Source organism: Tinamus guttatus, unplaced genomic scaffold, assembly GCF_059628265.1.
Source record: "Tinamus guttatus ecotype Peru unplaced genomic scaffold, ASM5962826v1 Tinamus_guttatus_pri_ptg000439l, whole genome shotgun sequence".
NCBI classification, from domain to species: domain Eukaryota; kingdom Metazoa; phylum Chordata; class Aves; order Tinamiformes; family Tinamidae; genus Tinamus; species Tinamus guttatus.
Genome location: NW_028288973.1, coordinates 663,503 through 684,007, shown reverse-complemented (window position 1 = coordinate 684,007; position 20,505 = coordinate 663,503). Strand labels below are relative to the sequence as shown.

Here is a 20,505-nt window from a genome sequence, read left to right as displayed (position 1 = left end):
CCCCCTCTCCTGATGCTCTTCTCTTCAGCTGTCACCTGTCTGCTCCTCTTCCATCCTACTGCTTGTTCCTCTTTCTTTCTCTCTCCTTGAAAGGTTTGCCAAAGACCTGAATTTGGAGAGCCTGGTTTCAGATCATTGTTTAGGATGCAAATTAAACCGGCACATTCAGAGTCATGGTGTGCATGCAGGGCAGCTTTCCACAGTAACAGAACCTACATGCCAAAAAAGAAAAGCCAAGTCTGGGCCCAGACCCATCCTGTTAGTCTATCCCTGTTCCTTCTCAAACACTCTGCCATACATATTTCCTCATTTTCCCTTCTTTTCCTTCCTCCTTCTTGGCCTGCCTGCTGTGTCTGCTTCTCCCGCTCCTTCTATTTCCTTCTTTTCTTTCCTGTTTCCTCCTCTCTTCTCTTGCTTCTTCTCCTAATTCCAAAATGATACCAAGATGCTGATTTCATGTTTTGTAGATTAGGGATTAAAGTGTCAGATCATTCCTTCAGCCAGTTCTCCATAGCACAACTCTTGGTTGTCAGAGCCACTCTTTAACTACCTGCTTATCTTTCTGTCCTCATCCCCTTTGCAGTTTTGAAGGAATGTTTATGCTGCTCCCAAAGGAAAGGAATCTTCACATTTTCATGTCGTCTGTGAAACAACAGCAAAGCGATGCTACATTTCCAGCTCTGGCTGATGCCCTCCCTCCAATTCCCCCAGTTCTCATATGCCTTCTGGCAGAAGTTTTGTTTTCGTTTTGAACCCTACTTCTAGAGCAGTGTCTTGTATGTCTCCGCCTCTTCACCAAGCATATCTGTAACCCAGCTGGTCCTTCCTCAGGCAAAACTCCTGTCGTTTCCAAGCTGAGCAGGATGGAAATGTTTGACCCATCGCTGCTGATAATTTTAACACAAATGCTTCCCTCCATACATATATTTTGTATCCAATATGTCTTCTCCCAGGGCAAATTCTTTGAACCTCTTTGTGTAGGTCTTTTACATAAAGGTTTGCAACATACTGGAGCTCATACTGGAGCTTCCAGGCACTAATGCCATGCAAACAGCGGATGCTAGCACTGAAACCACTCATCAGTCACTAAACTGGCCTGCAGCCTTGGGGTTGCTCTTTTGCTTTTAAACCTCCCCCTGGGATATTAGACTTTATTAAAAATAAATAGTTACAAATTCAGTTTTACAGCTGATGGCAGCAGGGAGAAGAACAAACAAGGTGAAAGGGACAAGTAGAGTGTCTGCTGTCCAGTCAGGTCCGTTGTCTGTTGTCTTGGCGGTGCTGTGCCAGTGAGCAGTTTGAGTGTGCAAACATAGGGCCTGCCTCCTTTACCAGGCATCTCGGGAGAGAAGCAGAAAGTGTTTTGCAGAAGGACTGGGAGAACTGTGTGTGATTGTGTAGAGTTAAGCTGCTTCTGGAAATGACAGATGCCAAAAGCCAAGGAGAGTGCAGTGTAGGCTACATAACAGTGTCCTTGTCCCCCTAGCTTGGCATTTACAGTGGAAGAATATGGATTTCAGTTCTTGATCTGTTGTATATACAAAAAAAGAGGAGTCATGTGCAACAAGCAATAAACATGCAAGTAAACCCCTCCCGCAAGATCCTTCCCCATTTGCTCCAGTATACTTAAACTCTCCTGTCCATCCTCATCTGGTCATTGCTTAAATATCACTCCTCTAGTGACAGTTACAACTCTTGTTAGCCATGGGGCCTACCCATGTTTAAAGGGGACAGAAAGTCTGTCATTGATTAAGCAGCAGAACCAATTGCTGTGGCTCCCAGTCTGTCTGTAGAAGCATGGACTCTGTCACCTCTCCAGAGATTATAAACCAGATGTGCTGCTCTCCTGTCTCTGGTCAGGAAATGGGTCCTAGCACAAACACCAGAAGGAGGGTAGTGTATCTTCCCTTCCAGCTAGTATGTCTTTATGGGAAACGGAGTATGTCAGAGCAGAGCAACTCCAAGACCTGATGTACTCAGGGGCTGAGAGGTGGTCACGGGAAGCGTTTTTGGTAGGAAAGGGACTTTTTCATCTATGTAAGGGTGCAGAACAGAGGAGGAGATGGAGGGCGACAGTTGAGGATTGGGGAGGCAGGAGGAGTTAGATGGCTGACTCCCTGCGGTACGAGATTGTATCTAGGGGCAGAGTTGCCTGGAGCCGCTCCAAATCCAGATGGCTTCCAAAATCCATCATCTGGATGACACCTCCCTCTTCTTTTGTGTTGCCTCCTAGTGCCACACCCACTTCATCGTCATCTTCATCTTCATCTTGACTGACAAGAGCCAGCTCATTCTCATAGCAGAAGGCACTGGGAGGTGGGGGAGAAGGTAGGATAGTCATCTTGCTTTCTTGCAGCTCTCGAGCTGAGCAACAAGGTGTTCCAGCCACCTCATAGGTTTTGTGAAAGCGTGAGTAATCCACCTTGTAGTGGTTCTTCTCCTCAAACACAACTGGCTCAAAACGGTGGCCCCAGAGGATTTCACTAGCAAGATAAGAGCTTCGTGCCTGCGTGGTCATGGCTGTGGCTTCTACCATTCCCTCCAGGATAACAACAATCTCAAAGTTTTCTGTCTCCAGCTCCTCCTTCCCAATCCCATAGAGTGGGCTCTCCTCATCAATCTCATGAACAATGATAATGGGTGAAACCAAAAATATACGGTCAAGGCCCACATCGTAGCCCACATTGAGATCCCGCTGGTCCAAGGGAAGGTATTCCCCTTCCTCTGTCATGTAAGGTTTGATGAGCTGAGCCCGGACATGGGCCTCCACAATGTGACTCCTCCTCAGGTTGCCTACTCTCCACATGAGGCACAGTTTGCCATCCCGCACAGAAATGACAGCATGGTGACTAAAAAGGAGGGTCTGGGCCCGTTTCTTGGGCCTTGCCATCTTGGCCATGATGGTGCCAATCATGAAGGAGTCAATCACACAGCCTACGATGGACTGAACCACGACTGCCATGATGGCCAATGGGCACTCCTCAGTCACACAGCGGAAGCCATATCCAATGGTTGTCTGGGTCTCCACTGAGAAAAGAAAAGCCCCTAGGAAACTGTTCACATGCATGATGCAGGGCTTGAGGAGAGAGGGTCCCCCTGCCACTGCTGGTGTGTTGAGGTCACCATGGAAGAAAGCAATGCACCAAAAGAGAAAGCCAAAAAAGAGCCAGGAGACCAGGAAGGCGGCAGAGAAGATCATGAGCATGTACCGCCAGCGTGTGTCCACACAGGTGGTGAAGATGTCAGCCATGTAGCGCTGAGATTTGTTGCTCAGGTTGGCAAAGTAGACGTTGCACTGGCCGTTCTTTTTCACAAAGCGGTTGCGGTGCTTCCGCCGGGGCGCATGGCCCTTCCCGTTCCGGCTGTGCCCATTCATGCTGCCCAGTGCAGAGATTTTGTGTCCATCCTCTTCAGTGGAGACAATGCTGTATCTGGAAGAGAAGAAACAGACGTTTCACATAGAAATATCTAAAGAACAACAAAAACTGAGACAGCGAGGGCAAGAGGAACATGGATGGCCGGCAGAACAGGGTGCATGCTTATGGCATGGTAGTGAGGGAGTTCATGGCAGCATGTGTCCTTGGTTGTTGCATGAGGATGCTGCATTGGCCAAACTGGTGGAGCCAAGCTGCAATATTTGCTGTGTTGCTACCAGGAGGTTAAATCTAATCTTAAGTCCTGATAGGGCAGTAAAGTAAGAGAAACTTGCAGCACTATGCTACTTTTTGGCTTTTGATCTCAGGAAGGACACCAAGGTTTTGAATCATGACAGCAAATGGATTGGCTAAGAAACTTAGGAGCAAGTGCCTGGCGTCTAGTAACATTTTAGCCCTGAGATTATATAAGGCTAGGAGTCTCTATTTTCTCCTCTTCTCTCCCCACTGATTTCATTGTGTATCTGTGACAATGTTTATACACTTTCTGCATTCAGGACAATTCTGTTGCTACAGCAACAAGCGTGGCTCCAACATCCTGCATCCACAGCTAAAGGTGTAATTTGGAGATCAACAGCCAAAGCGTTGGGAGCAACTCCCGCCTTTCTGGGAGCTGCTTGCCCCTGCCGCTCCCCTCCCTTGCAGATGGCGTCATCCCTTCTCTTTTCCTCCACCAGCAGAAAGCAGCTCCTGAGCACTCACACACAGCTTCATCTAAATTGACAGATATTCCTAGAGAATATAGGCACAGAAGATGCTCTGACCCCTGAGGAAATGAAGCAGCTGCCTTCCAAGCGCAGGGACCCACCAAAATGACTGTCCCCTCATGACCACCAAACTTTGGCCTCCCAGGAACCTTGAACTGGCAGGACCTCCTCTACCCCCAGCCCTCTCCCAGCGCTGGCATGTCAGCTGAAGTCATTCACCACAGACTCCTTCGCCCTGCTGCCAGCTACTCCTTACTTAAATGCGATAGTTTCTTCAGGACAGCCCAACATCTCCAAAATCATTCACCTTTCTCTTTTCATTGGAAAAGGAACTGGGAGAAACATACACAGCAGGAATGGTGCTTGTGCCATAGCTCAGAAGCCATGAAGCTTCTACGGTCCTGTTGAAATCCATGGTTTCTTGACCAAGGTTAGTGTGTGGCACCATGTCCATGTTCTTTTCCTTCCCAAAGCAGCTGACCCTGCTGAGACCTGAGAATCCCCTCCACACACATATGGCATCTTTCAGATTGGAGCAAGAGAAAGGAGCCTTAACTTGGAAATAACCTGGCAAGTAATTTGAGAGGAATAAAATGTGAGGCAGGCCACAGATAGGGTCAGAAGGACCAGAAAAGGAGACCCAGGGCAACAGGGACAGCAACAGTCCTTGAGATGCAGATTACTCACCGGTTGACTCGGACGCTGCCCATGGCTTGCTTTATCATCAGGTGCCGGGGGCGGTAGGAGCTGGGCGAGCTTGGGATCTCATGCAGCAGCACTCATATGGGACAAGGCGAATCTAGGTTTCACCTCTGGTGAGCTGAGGCCTGTGCTGTCATTGCGATCGCTCCTGGGCATGTGCCTTACAAAGAAGTACAGAGGAAAACCCTGTCAAACATCCCCAGAAGGGTCTGTCCCAGGCCAGATTGGAGAGCGCACAACTCCCGGCCTTTTTATTTCCGATGGGGAAGGACATAGTGTTTTCTGTGAGACAGCGCACCATGCCCTACCCGCAGCAAGTGAAGAGCTGGCAAACACAGACCTGGTTCATGCACACACTGTGGGAGCCCTCAGTCCCTGCACTCTCCTGCCTGCTGGAGCCCCTTATCTGAGTTGCAGGGCAGGACAGCCACCAATCTCCAGATCAAGGACACAACAGTTGAGCAGCTTGCAAGGCCCCTTCGCTGAACCATATGATATTAATATCATGGCTTGCATTAGGACAAGAGCTCAGCCAGTCTAAATACCTACACACACACACACAAGGACTATTGAAGCACAGACAAACACAGCAGCCTAGTCTGATCCAGAAGACAGTTATTTCCAAGGAGCAGAGAACATCTCCCACATTCTAAAGAAGGAAATAAAAGCAATTCATAGAGCCAAAAAGAAGGACTAATGCAAAGGAAGATCTTAGAAGTAGCCAAGGAGAAGCTAGCTAGAGCAAACAGACCTTGCAACATGTCGTGTATAGAGCAGCCAAGGAGGGTCTCCACGGTAGAGCCCTGGGAGAACGTCCAGCAGGTATTATGTCCTGACCCAGTCCATCCTGAACTAAGAACTAAGAAACCAAAGACGCAAGAGACGACATATCCCGCATGCCCAGGGCTGTTGGGAAAGGAAATGCAGTGAAGGGGTGATGACTCACAGATTAGGAAAGGCTTTGTATACCCATGCTAATCCCACATTGTATCCTCTGGATTACAGCAGCCAATATAGAGCACAGAATGCAGACACAGCCAGCTCATTTGCTCGCTTCCAGCCTCACCAACAAGCAACCAGTGGCTGCCAAAAACAGTGGTTTTGGTCAAATCCAATGATTTCTAGGTCAAATGCAAGGTCTGGAACTCCTTGCAAGTGCTTGTGCCTGGACAGGAGAAAGGAACAGCAGGTGACATTGTCAAGGCTGAAGAAGTCGAAAAGAGAACCATCGTTGTCTCATAATCACTGTTGTAGAACAGAGCTTCATGTGGCTACAGGTGATCACCACTTTCCCTAAATTAGAAACAGAGAAGCAAGGGAACAAGTAGGGAGTTGCAGACAACACCTCCAACATACAAGCACTGCTGTTGTCATGTCTAGGATGAAGTTTAACCAGCAGTCTCTCCTCCAGAGAGCAAGATTATTGGGACAATTTAAGACCTGTGGCAAATCAACTGTGGTTGTTTAGACCAGGGACACTATGGAATCATGAGGAGGCAGCAACATTGCAAGTTATAACTCACCAGCTTCAGGTTAAAAAAAAAAGGAAAATATTTCAGGTTAAAAAAAAAAAAGTGAGCAACTGCCCAAAAATTCCCATCAGAAAAAAAAAAAAAAAACACATCCAAGCGAAAACAGCCGTACGGAGCTCTGTCAACACCAGCTCCCTCACCACCCAACAGCATCCAAATCTTTAAGAAGAGTCAGTGCAGACAGGTGTAAGAAATACTGTTATGCAGCTGGACAACCTACAGCAGAATTGAGGTCAGTAAGTAAAAATTCATCGGCAGAGTCGAGGGATGTCTAGGTAATGAAGAAAAGTCACTTTGTACACAGAGACGGCCCTACTAGGATTAAGCTAATATATGTCTTCAATGATACCATGGGGAATATAGACCGCAAGATCCTGCCCTTGTTTCACTTTAGTAAGTGACAAAAACCAGGTAATTCAAGTGCATTTCTTTATGTCAGCACCAGGCAGGAGAGGAAGGGCATCCTCTCCAACCAGTGTCATCCATCCTTAGCCAGCCTTGATAAGTCTGATGCACCTTTAGCCATCTTGGACACTGATATCAGAGGAAAGAAAACATCACAACTCACATCTGGATTAGACACAGTTTCCTAAAAGTTCCTGAACAAACCTGCCCCCTCCCTGGCTGCAGGAATGAAAGCAGAAGTTCCAAAGAGGCTTCAGACTTAAGGGCTGGACAGTTGCTTTCTCCAAAAAAAGTGGAAAGAGGATTTAAAGAACTGCTCATTGTAATTGTGTGCAAGAGCAGCCAGATGTCTGCTCCTTACCTTGCCCAGATCGATAGAAAGGGGCAAAGCAAACAGATGAAATGCAGGTGCAGCAAACAGATGAAATGCCTGTGTAGCAAGAACTTTGATCATCTTTTACATCAGCTAGTACAACTAAGCTAGGGGATGTGCACACTGTTAAAGAATAATACCCCGTGTATTGGATATAATAAATCTCCTGTGTCCCAAAAAAGAACTCAGGTCAATTCAGCCAAAACCTTTTCATGGACTCATGCACAGAACCGTCTGTAGACTGGGTCTTGTAGCCCAAAGTTAAGACACATTTAGGCGGGAGGAGAGGGAGAAATTTCTAGTGCTGCAATGCCAGAATAGAGCATCAGCAGCTAAAACTATATCAGTACCTGAAATTTATATTTAATCACAAAAAAAATGTACTTCTACGAAGGACAAACATTGCCTATTCACACACACACTCCAGCATGTGAAAGCAAGTTTTTAGTACAGGCTGTTGTGGGAGACTTGTTGTCTCAGTCCGTACACTCATCCATAGGAGTAGCAGAGAGTTTAGTTCATAGACCATCTTCTGCTTCTGCTTCAACTTCGGAAATCTTGCCTGTAGATTTGAGGAGTTCAGCAACAAAATGCAGCAATTCTGCTCCAGAGACCAGCTGTCTGATGGACCAGTTTGCACCACTTACTATCCTGTGGAGATTCTGCAGGGCGATGTCTATGTTTTGCTTCATTGCCCCTAGATCAGTAGTTTGGCCAGCTCTCAGGTTTTCATTCTCTGCCTTGAAATTCTCCAGCTCTCCCTGGAGAAGAAACATCTCTCGCTTCAGCTTTTCCACATTATTTTCTGCCTCCAGAGCCCTTTGGGTCATCAGCTGGAGACTGCGTTCAGTCTGCTGGACAAGGGACTCTAACCCTTGGGCTTCTCTCTCCTCTTTGACCATATTGGCTTTCAAGCGTCTCTCTAGGCTCCTCACTGTTCGTGCTTGGCTTTCTGAGAAGCTCTGCATGCTCCTGATCTTCCACCTGAGCATACAGTTCTCCTCCCTGAGCTCTTCATAGGTCAGCTGCAGGGAAGGGAACTCCCTGTCCCCGATGGACTCTTCATGGAGAGCGTGGGGTTCTGCTCCCCTGGTGTGATCTGGGTATGCAAGATAAGGGTCGCTGGCATGGACCCATGGGGTATAGGCTTCCATCTCCAAGTGCTTTCCTAGGTTATGTTGGAAAGAGTCATAGGAGCCGGATGGTGCCATATTGGTGACCCTGGTCCCATGTGATCTTTCATAAACAGGAAGGTGATAAGTTCTGGTCCAGCTATTGTCTTCATCTTCAGACAGACTGCCAGACATTCCTGTGTCTTTGTAGTAAGGTTCCTGAAACTCCTGACCATCCTCTTCAAGTTCCAGTGCGTGCCGGGCCAACCTCTTGGCATACATTCTGTTTTTCAATCCTTCATCTTTCACTGTGCAAGAGTGCCTGGGTTTTAAAAAGCCCCTTAATGAAAATGGAATAGGTTCACCTGGATCCTCCAGCTGACTGTCACCTGAGCTGTCATGGCCCTTGCACTGGGATGCAGGAGATGTGGAGTGACAAGGGTAGCTAGGTTCTTCGTTGTCATCATCATCGTCGTTATCCAGGCCTTGAGATTCTGGGCAGGCTCTCTCCAGTGTCCCAGGGATGACAAGCGGTCGTGGCATTTTCAGGATGCTGTGGGCTGTGGCAAACAACAGGATCCAAATTACCCTCAGCCCAGGTCACACAGGCAGATGACACCGGCAACTGTTGTGCCAACCTCTGCAGCAGCTCCTTTAGCCTCAGCAATGCTCATGGGGGAACAGGCAGGCACAGAAATCCCTCCATTTAGATCATCAGTGTGTTCAGGTGTGTGGGGGGCAGAGGGGAGGTTGCAGGGAGGGGAGGACCAGGCATCTCCACGGTCCTCCAAGATCTATGATGTCATGCAACTCCGTGGCATGTTGTGATGTCATGGCCAGGGGAGAGAGAAAACAGTCCATTAAGTCAGTACTTTCTAACACTGGGATGAGCCAAATCCCTGTGGCTACAGAGCCGGCACTTGTTCACTTGTACTGTCAGTGCATAGAGAGGAGTTTGCGAAACACCCCGAAACCTCGTGCATGCACAGAATAAAGGGATGGGACCAGACCCTGGGCAGGCAGCGTGAGGCAGGAGGCTGACCATGTCCAGCAAGCTACTGATAGACTGCAGGTTGGCTGGGAGAGGACAAGGGGTGATGGGTATAAATTAAAACACAGAGAGTTCCATCTCCATGTGAGGCAGAACTTCTTTCTTGTGAGGGTGACAGAGCCCTGGAACAGGCTGCCCAGAGAGGCTGCGGAGTCTCCTTCTCTGAAGGTCTTCCAGACCTACCTGGATGCCAGGTGCTCTAGAAGTCCCTGCTGGAGCAGGGGGGCTGGACTAGATGGTCTATAGAGGTCCCTTCCAACCTCAACCAGTCTGTGATACTATGATTCTGTGAGTGGGGGAGGATGAGGGGACAGAATGGTCTTCAACAGAAAGAGAAGGCTACTGACATTTTCGTGCCAAGGCTAGCACTGGTCAGGCATAAGAGAAGGGGACAAGGTTAGTGAAGCAGGAATGTGCTTAATAAAGCAGAATCAGAGTAGTGGAGACTGAGAGGATCAAGGGCAGTGAGAGAGCATAAGTCTGATTTTCACACAGACAGATGTCTTTTTATTCTTTTAATAAATCTAGCAAAGCAAACCTTTAACCCTGTAAAACCTGCCCCCGGAGGCAGTGTCCGTGGCTTGCTGTCACCGCGCAAGCGTGCTGCAGTCCTCCTAGAGCACCCTGTGCTGGGCACATTCCCACAGCCACATGTTTTCTGGGGTACACCTCATCTAAAGGCACTGCCCGTGCTGCCTACCCTGAGAGGGGCTGGGGAGGGTTTCCCACAGGAGATGCCTCGGATAGAGGCATGGCCCCAGAGCAGGCCGGCAGCGGACGGGGCTGCGCTGCGGTGCAGCTGATCTGATTCATCCCGTGCTGCCAGCTGGCACGGGGAAGCATTACTAATACTGGGCGCTGCAAACGAGGAACGACACAAGCCAGGAGACAAACTAAAATAAACCCACTTACCACTTCCACCCCAACACACCCCCGCAATGCTCGGTGCCACCTTGGGAAAGAGAATCAAGCAAAGAGCCCTGGGGCTCGGTGCTGCCGCTGGCAGGCTCTACCTCTGTGGAGAAGCTACTCCAGGCAGTGATGGAGCCACGCTCCCTCCTCAAGTGTTGGTTTCTTGGGACAGTCACTGCTTCAGTACTGGGACTACAGCTCTCCAAGACCAGCAGCCATGTCAGGGGCCAGTGACTATGCCAGGAGCTGAGAGCCTGTCTGCTAGCCTAGTCTTTCACGTACAAATTGGGTCTGCACTCTCTGGCATCTTCCTCACTGCTTGTGGCAAATAGTAAAGGGGTAAAAAGCAGGTAACCTTCCTCCACTGAAACTTGAACACAAAGAGGCTGAATAGGAAAGGCCCAAAGAGGTCTCTGACAAAAGAAGGATGATCGTGTTGTCCCTAACTAGCAGCGGTGCTCAGCCTCTCCTGGCACGGGGAGCTGGCGGCTGCACTGGCCGGGGCGATGAGAGGCTGGCTGAGGACAGGGGTGAAACTGGATCATGCCAGAGGTCCCTCCTTGGAGCTGGTTCTGCCCTACACACGGAGCAGGGAGGCTGAGGGTTTGGTGGCAACCCTGTGCGTGGGACAAAACCCTGCTGGTGGATGCAGTGCAGGGCAGGTACTCTGGGAGATGGTAGGGAGGAGATTGCAGTCCTGACAGACACCTCTCCATCCTCTGCCCTTCTTCTTCCCCTGCATCCTCAGGCTACCTGAGCGCCCACACGTTACTTTGCCTGAGGAAGCCCCCCAGCACTCTGGGAGGCAGCTGGGTGCAGCTGCAGCTTAGGCATCACATTCTCTATCTTGCAGTGTTTAAGCCATCAACCACGTGTAAACCGTGGGTCTCCAGGGTCCTACAAGCACATACTTCTACCCCCAAGCTATTTAGTGTCCTGCTATACCTGACACCCGCTCTGCCCCAGCCATTTCCAGCAGAGCACAGCTATCCTACCCCCACAGCACAAGACTACAGGGCCAACAGAGCAGTCACGTCCAGCACTGCAGCCTGGACTGCCCTTCTCTCCTCCCCAGCTGATTTTCTCCCTAAGGGTTTTATCTTTAGCAAAGGCAGTAACAGCACAGCCACACTGCAGTCATTCCTAACTCCCCAGTTGACACTTTGTGCCACGCTTTAGCTGCACAAGCAAACTTGCCGGCCCACGCCAGCAGCCCAGGCACTGCTCTGACCCCAAGCGCAATCAGGACGTCCTCAGCACCGCTCTGTCAGCGGTGCTTCTTGCTGTGGCTTTCCAAAGGATCTGTGGGCTCATAACAAAGGCATGGTGCTGATGCAATGTCTCCATCACTGGATCCCTGTACCCCCTACTCTATTGATACAGAGCTTTACACGTCCCAGGTTTTCTCCAGTTCCTGCCAGAATGGATCATATTTGTCAATCTTTTCTTAAATCTGCAATGAAGCGTTCTCATCAAACACAGAACAGAAATGTCCATGCCGAAGCACTCCCCCACTTCTCTTTTTATAACAACCATATCTGATGTTCTAGGATATACATCATGAACAACAATGATGGAAAAATCCCATGATATTTTTACACTTATATTCTCCGCTTTATCTGGCCTCGTCTGGCAAATGCTTCTCCTTTGCCTGCGTCAATAGGGCTCTCGCGGTGGTCACTGCACCAAGCCACCAAGCCGGTCATGCCACACCTGGTACCGTTATTCTTCTTGGCCGCGCTCTGTTAGGGTCACGTGGACAGTGTCACTTTGTTTTGTGATCTGGATCCACAGACCCATACGCCGAGCACAGACATGGTCACAGCACGGCAGATGCCTGTCCCCATCTTGGGGAGTCTGGATGCAAAGAGGGGACACTTCAAATCTTGGGATAGGGCCTTGCAGACCCACCTACCTGCACCCTGCGGTTGCTTTTCCTCTCCACCTTCTCTATTTCCAGCCTTATGGTCTGACATCCAGAGTGCTTCTCCTTTCTTCCCAGCTGTTCCTGGGGTCGGTGCCAGAGATTATGGGGCATGTATGCATGATGCAATGGGGTGTCTGCTGCTGCGATGCCTTCGGTCTATCTAGTTGCAAGAGGCAGTGCCCAAATTGTCATTGCCGCTGCGGTGCTGTTAAACCCAACGATGGTCACAGCTCCCGGGGGGCTTGGTGCTAGGTGCCGTGCAGACACACGCGGCGACGCAGTCACTGTGCAAGAGAGCTTTACCATATAAAAAGGAAAGTGACATATGGAAGGTGAGGGGAGGAAGCTGTAATCAACTCTATACCATTTTTATATACACACTTCTGCCTTTTCGTTCAATACTTATAAATAGATCAAGTAAGTGCCAACAGTCCCCATCTGCCCTGCAAGGCATGATTAGCTGACCAATTTCTTTAGGTGATGTGTTCTCTAAGCAGGGATTTTATTAATGTGCCTCGGCCCAGTTTATATTTTGGGATGGAGTGAGAGGGGGGATTTTTAGATTTTTTTTTTCCTGCGAAGCCGTGGAGCCTGGGGATGGGTAATATGAAAACAAAACAAAATGATTTGAAGTTAAACCATCTCAGTGTGTGACTCAGAGCTATTCATAGCTCCCTGAAGCCCAGCTGCAGCAACAGAGCCAGAAGGATTCTGCCCGTATTATTATTCCAATTACCATCTGAATTAAAAGTTTGAGCAGTGATCAACCCACATACTGACGGGAGGGGGAGAGAAGAAAGAGAGAGAGAACCAGAGAAAGAAAGAAAAGGGGAAAACACAGATAAAAATGGGACGTACACAAAGATCCCCGGGATGACAAAGTCACTAAGAGACAGAGAAAGGTTACAGCATCCCCCCCTCGGCTCCCACGCCTCCCTGCATGACACAGAGCCCATCCCGAGGGCCGCTCTGTTTGCGCAGGCCCCGCGACAGCCGCTCTGAGCGGGGCCGCAGCGTGGGCACCCATGGCAGCGCTGGCCGCACGCGCGCCCGGGCCGTGGGGGTGCCCAGCAGTGCTGGGATGTGGGGAAGGAGAGGATGCTGCTGGGGTGACCCACAGGAGAAGTCCCTGCTTCATCCCCTGGAGTGAGAGAGATGGGTGTTATCTTAGTTGCTGCCATTCAAGGAAGTTAAAGAATTCAAACACCTTTATGGGTATTGTTGTTGGCCAAAAGGCAGCAGAGGTTTTCCAGCAGCCAGGACCCAGAGCATGTCCCATTGCCTCCCAAAGAAAGCTCTGAGATACATAGCTGCCAAAATAACGAACTGGGCCCTATAGGAGGGGTGAGAAAATCACAAGAGCTTAAAAGCTGAGCAAATGTAGTGTCTCCTAGGTTTCCACTTCGCGGATGACTGGAGTGCCCTCAGATCACATCCTTCAGCTTTTCAGCACAGCTATAATAGCAAAAATGGCACCTTACCTAATCACATCACCCCAAGAGCTGGGACTATAAAAAATGCTCCAAATAATAGCACAAAACTCATCATACAGTCACAACCACACTATTACCATACGCTCCTGGCTCAGATAAAAGGTGCCAGTCACAGGCACTAAATCTTTTCAAATAAGATCTGCATTTCCCCCTATATATAGTTCCCTGCACTTGCTCTCTTTATAACCGCAGAAGAGACTACACAACATGGACGGGGCGTCTAAAAGTTGGTGAAGGACCTCCTTGCATTTAGCATCCCACCTGCCAGGAGCCTCAGCGAAATGGGAAGCAGGGGAGGACCCCTCGGACACCAAGGTGCAGGACAGTAGATGGCTATTCCCACACGTCCGTGTGCCCGGGCAGCTCAAAACACCGGGGCAGTCTCGCCAATGGTGCAGCCCCTTGCCCATGCGCAGGTGCTGCCAGTGGCGCTGCCGGGCCCTGGTGCCCCATTGCTCCTCCCTGGCACGCAGCCCATCCCCAAGTCCGCGCTGGCCTGGCCACGAGGGCCATCTGCATGGGGACTCTCCATGGCTTTCAGCTAGACCAGGACAGGGATCGTTATTCGAGCATGGGAAAAAGGGGGGGCTGACGGGGAGCTAACATCATCCATCTGTCTGCTTTGATTGCAACCTTGGCAGGGCAGGGGTTTTCTCCCTGAGCCTGTGCAAAGTGCTTGGCAAAGCAGAGTCCTAAAAATAGGTTATGAAAGATATTGATGATAATAATAATAATAACAGCACCAGCAACAAAGGCGCTGAATGAGCAGCCCTCACAGCGATACCCTCTCTGTGCCCAGCCACCGTCTAGGAGAGGAGGCCATTGTGGCCCAGCACTGAGGCCCTGCAAAGGGGCTTGAACTCAAAGCTGGGCCTGGCTGCTCAGTGGTAACGGATCAGTGAAAACTTAATTAAAAAAAAACCTGGGTCCCCTGAAGTCCCATGAGGCTGGGGGCCTGCTCTAGCACAAACGCCAGCAGAGCCGCCGGTCTCCTGCCGTGATCCGAACTTCTGCTTCTGCAAGGAAGGGGAAAGTTTCTTCCACCAGGCAGCCAGAAAGAGCTTAAGCAGCGCCCAGGTGAGCCGCACAACTGCGCCCCGTTGGAAAGGGGTTGTTGAAACAAGTGAATGCCTCACGGACGAAGCTTACTCAGCCCCGTTGAACACCCCTGCATGATCCAAAGCCTTTCGAGGGCAGCGCTGGTGCACCCCAGGCTAAGCCTCAGCTGCCCCTTAGCACATCCACCCCCTTCCCGCTCTGCTCCGTGAGGTGGCACCGCAGAGGCGGCCGTGCCCGGGGCAGGACGTGGCCGGAGAGGCAGCAGCACCGCGGCCGCTGTTTCCCTCGGCGAGCTCCGGCGTTGACGCAGCAGGGGAAGGGCTGTGCGAGACGGCAGCAGTGTTTAGACACAGCCTGCTTCCACACCTGTGGTTTCTCCCCGTTGTTGCGGGTTATTATGATTGCGCCGCTACTCCGGATGGCATTCCTGTTTTTCACGGGCTTGCTGCCTACTACCTGCTTTTGCTGAACGAATCGCTGTTGCTCCGTGCTATCCTCAACTTTGGCAGGATCGGGCAGAGAGTTGTGTGCTTGGTCACCTCAACCAGCATATGAGGCTGCTTTTTGGTCCTGGAACAACAGGGACAGTCAGGAGAGGAGTTCTGGGACCACCAAGTCTAGTCCTGTTGGAGGCATGGCCTCTTTGTAGCACTGCCGAGATTCTCTAGGGGTCGGAGCGCTTGCTTGTCCCAAATGCTTCTGTCTACTTTCCAGTCCCCATACCCGTACTGTGGCTATGTGGCAAATTTGAGAAAGGGGGTGGGATGGGGAAAGGAAGGAGTAAGGACTCTTGTTGTGGGAACAGGGAAAGATACAGAGAACTTATCCTTGATGGTGAGCCTCACACCTGTGACATAACCAATCTTCAACAACCCCTATTCACCAGTTTTCATGTCAAAAATGGGCACTTGTGTTGTTATAGAAGAGGCCAGAACCAGACAAATCTTGAGTGTCCCCATTGCTGCCCCTCTCTGTCCATGTAGAAGCAGTCACTGTCCAGAGCAGGAGGGCAGCAGAAGAGAGAAAGGGCAAAACCAAGACAAGTCAGGGAAAGGAGCAAAAAAAAAGGTAGCAGAGGCAGAGGGGAAGACCATGCTCGCGTTGCATGGGTGACGGAGCAGAGGAAGCGCCCCCGGACACCTGGCTGACCACGCTCTTCTCTGGGCCCCCCACAGCCTTCCCAGGGGTCGGGGACATACTGGCTCCATTAAGTGGATGGGTTGGCTGCCAATCGCGCTCCCACTGCTCACCAGGGAGGGAGCGAGGAGGGGTGGCAGGGTCTTCACTCTGCTCCTTTTGCAGGGGACAGAGTCGGGGGGACGCTGCCTCCTTCGTTTTCATGCTGCGCCAGGCTCTCTCTGAGATGTTTCAGTAGAAATGTTGCCATAGAAATAAAACAGGAGTCCAGACTGCGAGGGGCAGGCCCTTCATGACGGCAGAGGGGGCTGGCTTCTCCTCAGGCAGCAGGATTTCCCAGGTCAGAGGTGTGAGCAACTGGAAATCCATAGGATAACTTGCCCCTTTGACCTGCTCTCCCTTCTCTCGCAGACAGCGATTATGGCATAAGACTGTTTGGACATTTTGGCTTGGGATCTTTAAGGCTAAGGCCATGGTGACAAACTAGCCTGGTGCCAGCCCAAGGAGGTTCCCATCCTGGGTGGCAGCTTCTCCCTCAAATTCCTGGATAGGTCCATGCCAAAGCCATTCCTAGAGACAAACTGACTATGACCAAGTTCCCAAGAGGACATCCCCTGAGGTACACCTATCTCTGGTCACTTGCTGACGTTTACAAAGCTGGCTCCTCTCTCTTTATGCAGGACCAAACTTGGTGCATTTCTGCAGAGCGATGCCCTGGCTGCTCTCCAGCTCTGTGGTCCACCATTCTGGGCACAGATGAGTCGTGAGTCTCTTGCTGCAGCCTCACACCACAGCCTTTCCTTGCCACATTACCTCTTCCACCTGAAACCTTTCCCAATCACTTGACAGGCCACAAGGCTGTCTTGTCTGTTGGACGTGTCTGAGATGTCCAAGGAAGAGAACCAAATGAAAAACCTGAGTGATTCCAGCTGAAACCAGTCATTTCAGCATGGTTTCATTTGTACATACATTCCTAAGGTCTTGCTGCCTCTCTGCGTGGACGAAACAGAACTTGGAACCTCAACATTTGTCATGAAAACTAAATTATCCTGCCCCATCCCATCCCGGGGAGAGATCCAAGCAAGCCTAGGATTCATGGAGTAAAATTTCATCTTACTGCAGCCAGCTTGAGACCTTTACTGATGGCATTTCCCACACAGACTGAAAGGCCCTGAGAAACCATCATGCTCAGAGCGCTGTGTTGAGCTGCATCCCTGGCGTGAGCCCTGCTGCTGACCCTGGGTATGAGCTGCACGGCAGCTTGGTGGTTTCAAAAGCAGCTCCTGCCCATGCAGAGCCACAGCCTGACAGAGGAATCACCATCTCTCTTCAAAAGAGACTTCCCACCTGACCATTCCTGGTAAAGCTCCCGTGATTTGGGCAGGGGAATCAGTGCCTGGGCCTCTGTGCACTGCTTGAGGCCCCTCCAGCTCTTTAAAGTGTGCACAAGCAGCATCTTTGGAGAACGTTAATTTAGACATAAGGGATTTTGCAGTGCGGCAAGGAACACTAAGGCAGCTTCAGTCAATTTTTACCATTCACAGAAAAAAAAAAAAAAAAAAAAAGGAATGTTAGTAGGAGGCTGGGAAGCGGCGCATTTATGAATAAGGATCGATCACTAAGACACAAGCATCCATCTATTGATCCCTGGCCGCTCTGCTGGATTGAACTACCCAGTGGCCTAACGGAACAACACAGGAAAGTTGGAACTTGCTGAAGGCAGATTGCTATTAACCGCTCCGCTGTGCATCGGCATTGATGTCAGCGAGCGGCGGACACCCGACCAGGTGTCCATTACTGTGTCCTCTGTCCCGTCACCGGCACTCTCCCAAGGGCGATGCCATCCCATGCCCTGTGGGTGGAGGCCCGTGGACAAGTTGAGGCGGCAGCTCAGCGCAGTGCAGCGCAGCGGGGCAGGCAGCCCCGGGGAAATCCTCCGGGAGGAGGTGACGGGGAAGGACTCGTTGTGGGTCACCCAAGACGGCCTCATGGCGCCGAGCTGAGTGAAGCGGGGCTGCAAGGAGGGTGTCAACAAGAGCAGGCTGGCATGAAGTGGGGCGTCCTAGGGTGGGCACAGCCAAGGTGCTTCACCCCAGAAGGATGTCCACGGTGGAGCTCGGAGTGGGATAATGACCAGAGACGCCAGCAGGCACAAGTCCCACCAAACAACCTCCTAATTCCCCTAACCACCACCTCACCGTGCAGGACTGCTGGGGGCTCCTCAGCTTTCCTCACCAGCCACACGGGGAGGCCATGAGGGCAGGGGCTCTGCCAGGCCCTCAACCAATGCAGCAGATTTGGGCATCTGAGGAGAAGGAAGGAGAGCTCTGCATGTTCTCTCCACAGCAACCCTCCACAGCAATGTTGTCCTCTCTGTCTCTTGCCTTCCTCATCATTCACTGCCCCTATGGGACTCATGTTTCCCTTATAAAGTAAATATTCCTCCTATATTTATTATTATTGTTAGCAAAAGCAAAGCAGAGTGGGCCACATGCTCAGGTGACTCAGGCTTCTGTGGGCACCATTTGTGCTAGCTGATGAGGATGGGGCAGATCCCAATGTCTTTGGCGAGACACTCTGCCCCTCGCACCCCCATACCGCCTCCTTGGCTCCAGATCATCATCATGCCTGTCCACACAGGCCCAGCACCTCCTGAAGATGCCATTGCAAACAGAGGGAGGCTGGGAGCTGCACACCCGCCCTAGGCTTGGAGGGCTCTCCTCATGCCCCGTCCACCCCCGCACACACTGCCAACAGCTGCCCTTTGCAGGCAGCTCGGAGCACATCCAGGCAACTTGCAGTGTATTCCTGGCCCCATCGCTGCCCTTGGGTAGCAGGCAGCACTGGGTGTCCCTACACCGGTAACCTCACAGCCCCTGACATATCCCTGTCCTGCTTCCTTCCTCCTGGGAACAGTGCCCCTTCCTGGAGGGGCACAAGGAGAAGGAAGAGGCCCTGGAGCCTCCATTTGCTTTGCCTGGATAAAGTCAGGGTGGGTGCCGGGGATGGAAGGCTCCAGGCCTTTGGCTGAGGGGCTTCTGTTATTCCGTGCTCTTTGCCTAGGGGAGAGGGCATCGGGGCTGATGCCAGTGCTAGGGACCGCCGGGGTGACCTGCCTGGCCATGCAAACCTGCCTGAAGAGCCCCGTTCCAACAAGGATGCCAGTGAGGAGCAAGGGCGCTGTTTCTCCCTCATTTTGCTTACAATGTCCAAAAAGCAGTATTTGGAAGAGCTGGGGAATGACAGACCACCACTAGCAAGCTCAGCCAAGCAGAGACAAGAAGAGCATGAATGCAAAGAGCCAGGGATGGGTTTGGGAGCCCAAACAGCTTCCCGGACAAAGGGAGAGCCCATGCATCTGTGCCAACCCCCATCATGCCTGACATCACTGAGGATAGACACAGGGTCTCCAGGTCTACTCTTCTCCAGGCTGTCTTAGGGAAACAGCTTGGACCATCACACGTTAGGAGTGGATGGTGGCAGCTAGGAGAGATGACAGGCAAACAAGACTCAGCCCTGCGAGAGAAGGAGCTAAGAAAATATGGGAAGATGAAAAAAATGCAAAAGTTACCTTCAAAGTAACCAAAGTCCATGCGAGGAGGTGGAAGGAGGAAAGTTAGGGAGGTTACAAACAGGTGTGAGTTTCTGCCCGTTTGCACACACATACGCTTCACTTTCTGTATTTACATATGCAATGCACACAGTCAACTTTGTTATTCACTAGCACACTCACATGAAGCCACGCATATCTCACTAAGTTATATTTATAGCTGCTCCTCAGAGCTAGCGCGGATGAAACAGTACATTATTTTCAGAGGAAAAACCTTCCCATTATCATGCCACGAACGGGAGTAATGCTAACCAGCATCATCTCTTACCCAGCTCCTGCCGGTAGCTGCTCCCTGCTTGAGCCGTGGAGAGCCAACATCAGAGGAAGGGAAAAGCGGGTGATTTCTCCATCTCACCATGAAAATCCTCAGCTCGCCTGGGCTGAAGGAATCTGGGAGGACTCTCCTCAGCCCTCTCTTGCCTCTTTTCTTTCAAGTAGCTACTTCCTCCCCGTGACTTGCTCTTCTCCTAACTCTCCCCTGTTCATGCCAGTGCTCTTCTCCTTCCTCTTCCTCTGCCTGTGCCTCTCTTCAGCATTTTTTGCTCTCAGGAGTTTCCATCCCACGGAGCTCTGATTTGTGGCTGCAGCTTGGCGATGAGTTCTGGTCTCTCCCTTCTGCCTGTCTCTCTCTCCTTCCCTTTCTTTATTTATCCTTGCCTGCTGTATCCCCCTTCTCTATTTCAAAAAATTCTGTGCCATCCCTACTGTTCTGCCCTCCACTCTTGCTCTCCTTTTCCTCCCGCTCTCTTCCTCTGGCTCTCTCTCCCCCTCTCTGATTGCTATGCAGTCTGTAGCTAAGAAGTCAGTAACTCTGTGGTAGGATCCAACAGCTTTCCGCTACTTTAGCCCATCCTCGCGTGTGATCTCAGAGCCATGGATACACACTGCAGAGCTGCAATGGGGGAGAGGAGAGTGCAACCAAAAGCAGGGGGAAGCGGCAAACCCCCAGAGAGCCCCCGGGGAGGCAGGAACTGGCCACCAGCCTATTGCCAGAGGCTTAAATAGCCATGGGCAAGATTTTTTTTCCACATGGCTCCAGACTGCTGAACTC

The 20,505-nt window shown here is 51.0% G+C and overlaps 2 protein-coding genes across 6 annotated transcripts; both read right to left on the bottom strand.

Annotated features, from left to right (window-relative positions):
• Positions 1 to 1,137: 1,137 nt before the first annotated feature.
• Positions 1,138 to 20,324, bottom strand: KCNJ4 (potassium inwardly rectifying channel subfamily J member 4). 5 transcript variants are annotated; one of them, XM_088531878.1, is made up of 3 exons: positions 19,723 to 20,324; positions 4,829 to 5,003; positions 1,138 to 3,431 (listed from the first exon to the last, which is right to left on the bottom strand). In XM_088531878.1, the coding sequence occupies exons 2-3, from the start codon at positions 4,864 to 4,866 to the stop codon at positions 2,102 to 2,104; spliced, it is 1,368 nt and encodes a 455-aa protein (XP_088388004.1). In that variant the 5' UTR covers positions 4,867 to 5,003; positions 19,723 to 20,324; the 3' UTR covers positions 1,138 to 2,101. The 5 variants fall into 5 exon arrangements, with proteins under 5 accessions (XP_088388004.1, XP_088388006.1, XP_088388005.1 ...); XM_088531880.1 differs by having other exon boundaries at positions 1,138 to 3,425; XM_088531879.1 differs by lacking the exon at positions 19,723 to 20,324 and adding an exon at positions 19,416 to 19,519.
• Positions 7,672 to 8,547, bottom strand: LOC104579479 (endosome-associated-trafficking regulator 1-like). Its single transcript, XM_088531839.1, has one exon. The coding sequence runs from the start codon at positions 8,545 to 8,547 to the stop codon at positions 7,672 to 7,674; it is 876 nt and encodes a 291-aa protein (XP_088387965.1).
• Positions 20,325 to 20,505: the final 181 nt, after the last annotated feature.

Excerpts from the sequence above, each read along its gene's own strand:
- LOC104579479 (XM_088531839.1), bottom strand. The coding sequence starts at position 8,547 with ATGTATGCCAAGAGGTTGGCCCGGCACGCACTGGAACTTGAAGAGGAT.
- KCNJ4 (XM_010226980.2), bottom strand. The coding sequence starts at position 19,772 with ATGTTGGCTCTCCACGGCTCAAGCAGGGAGCAGCTACCGGCAGGAGCT. Across the intron at positions 3,432-19,722 it reads CAGCTACCGGCAGGAGCTGG|ATACAGCATTGTCTCCACTG; the intron begins GTAAGAGATGAT and ends CTTCTCTTCCAG.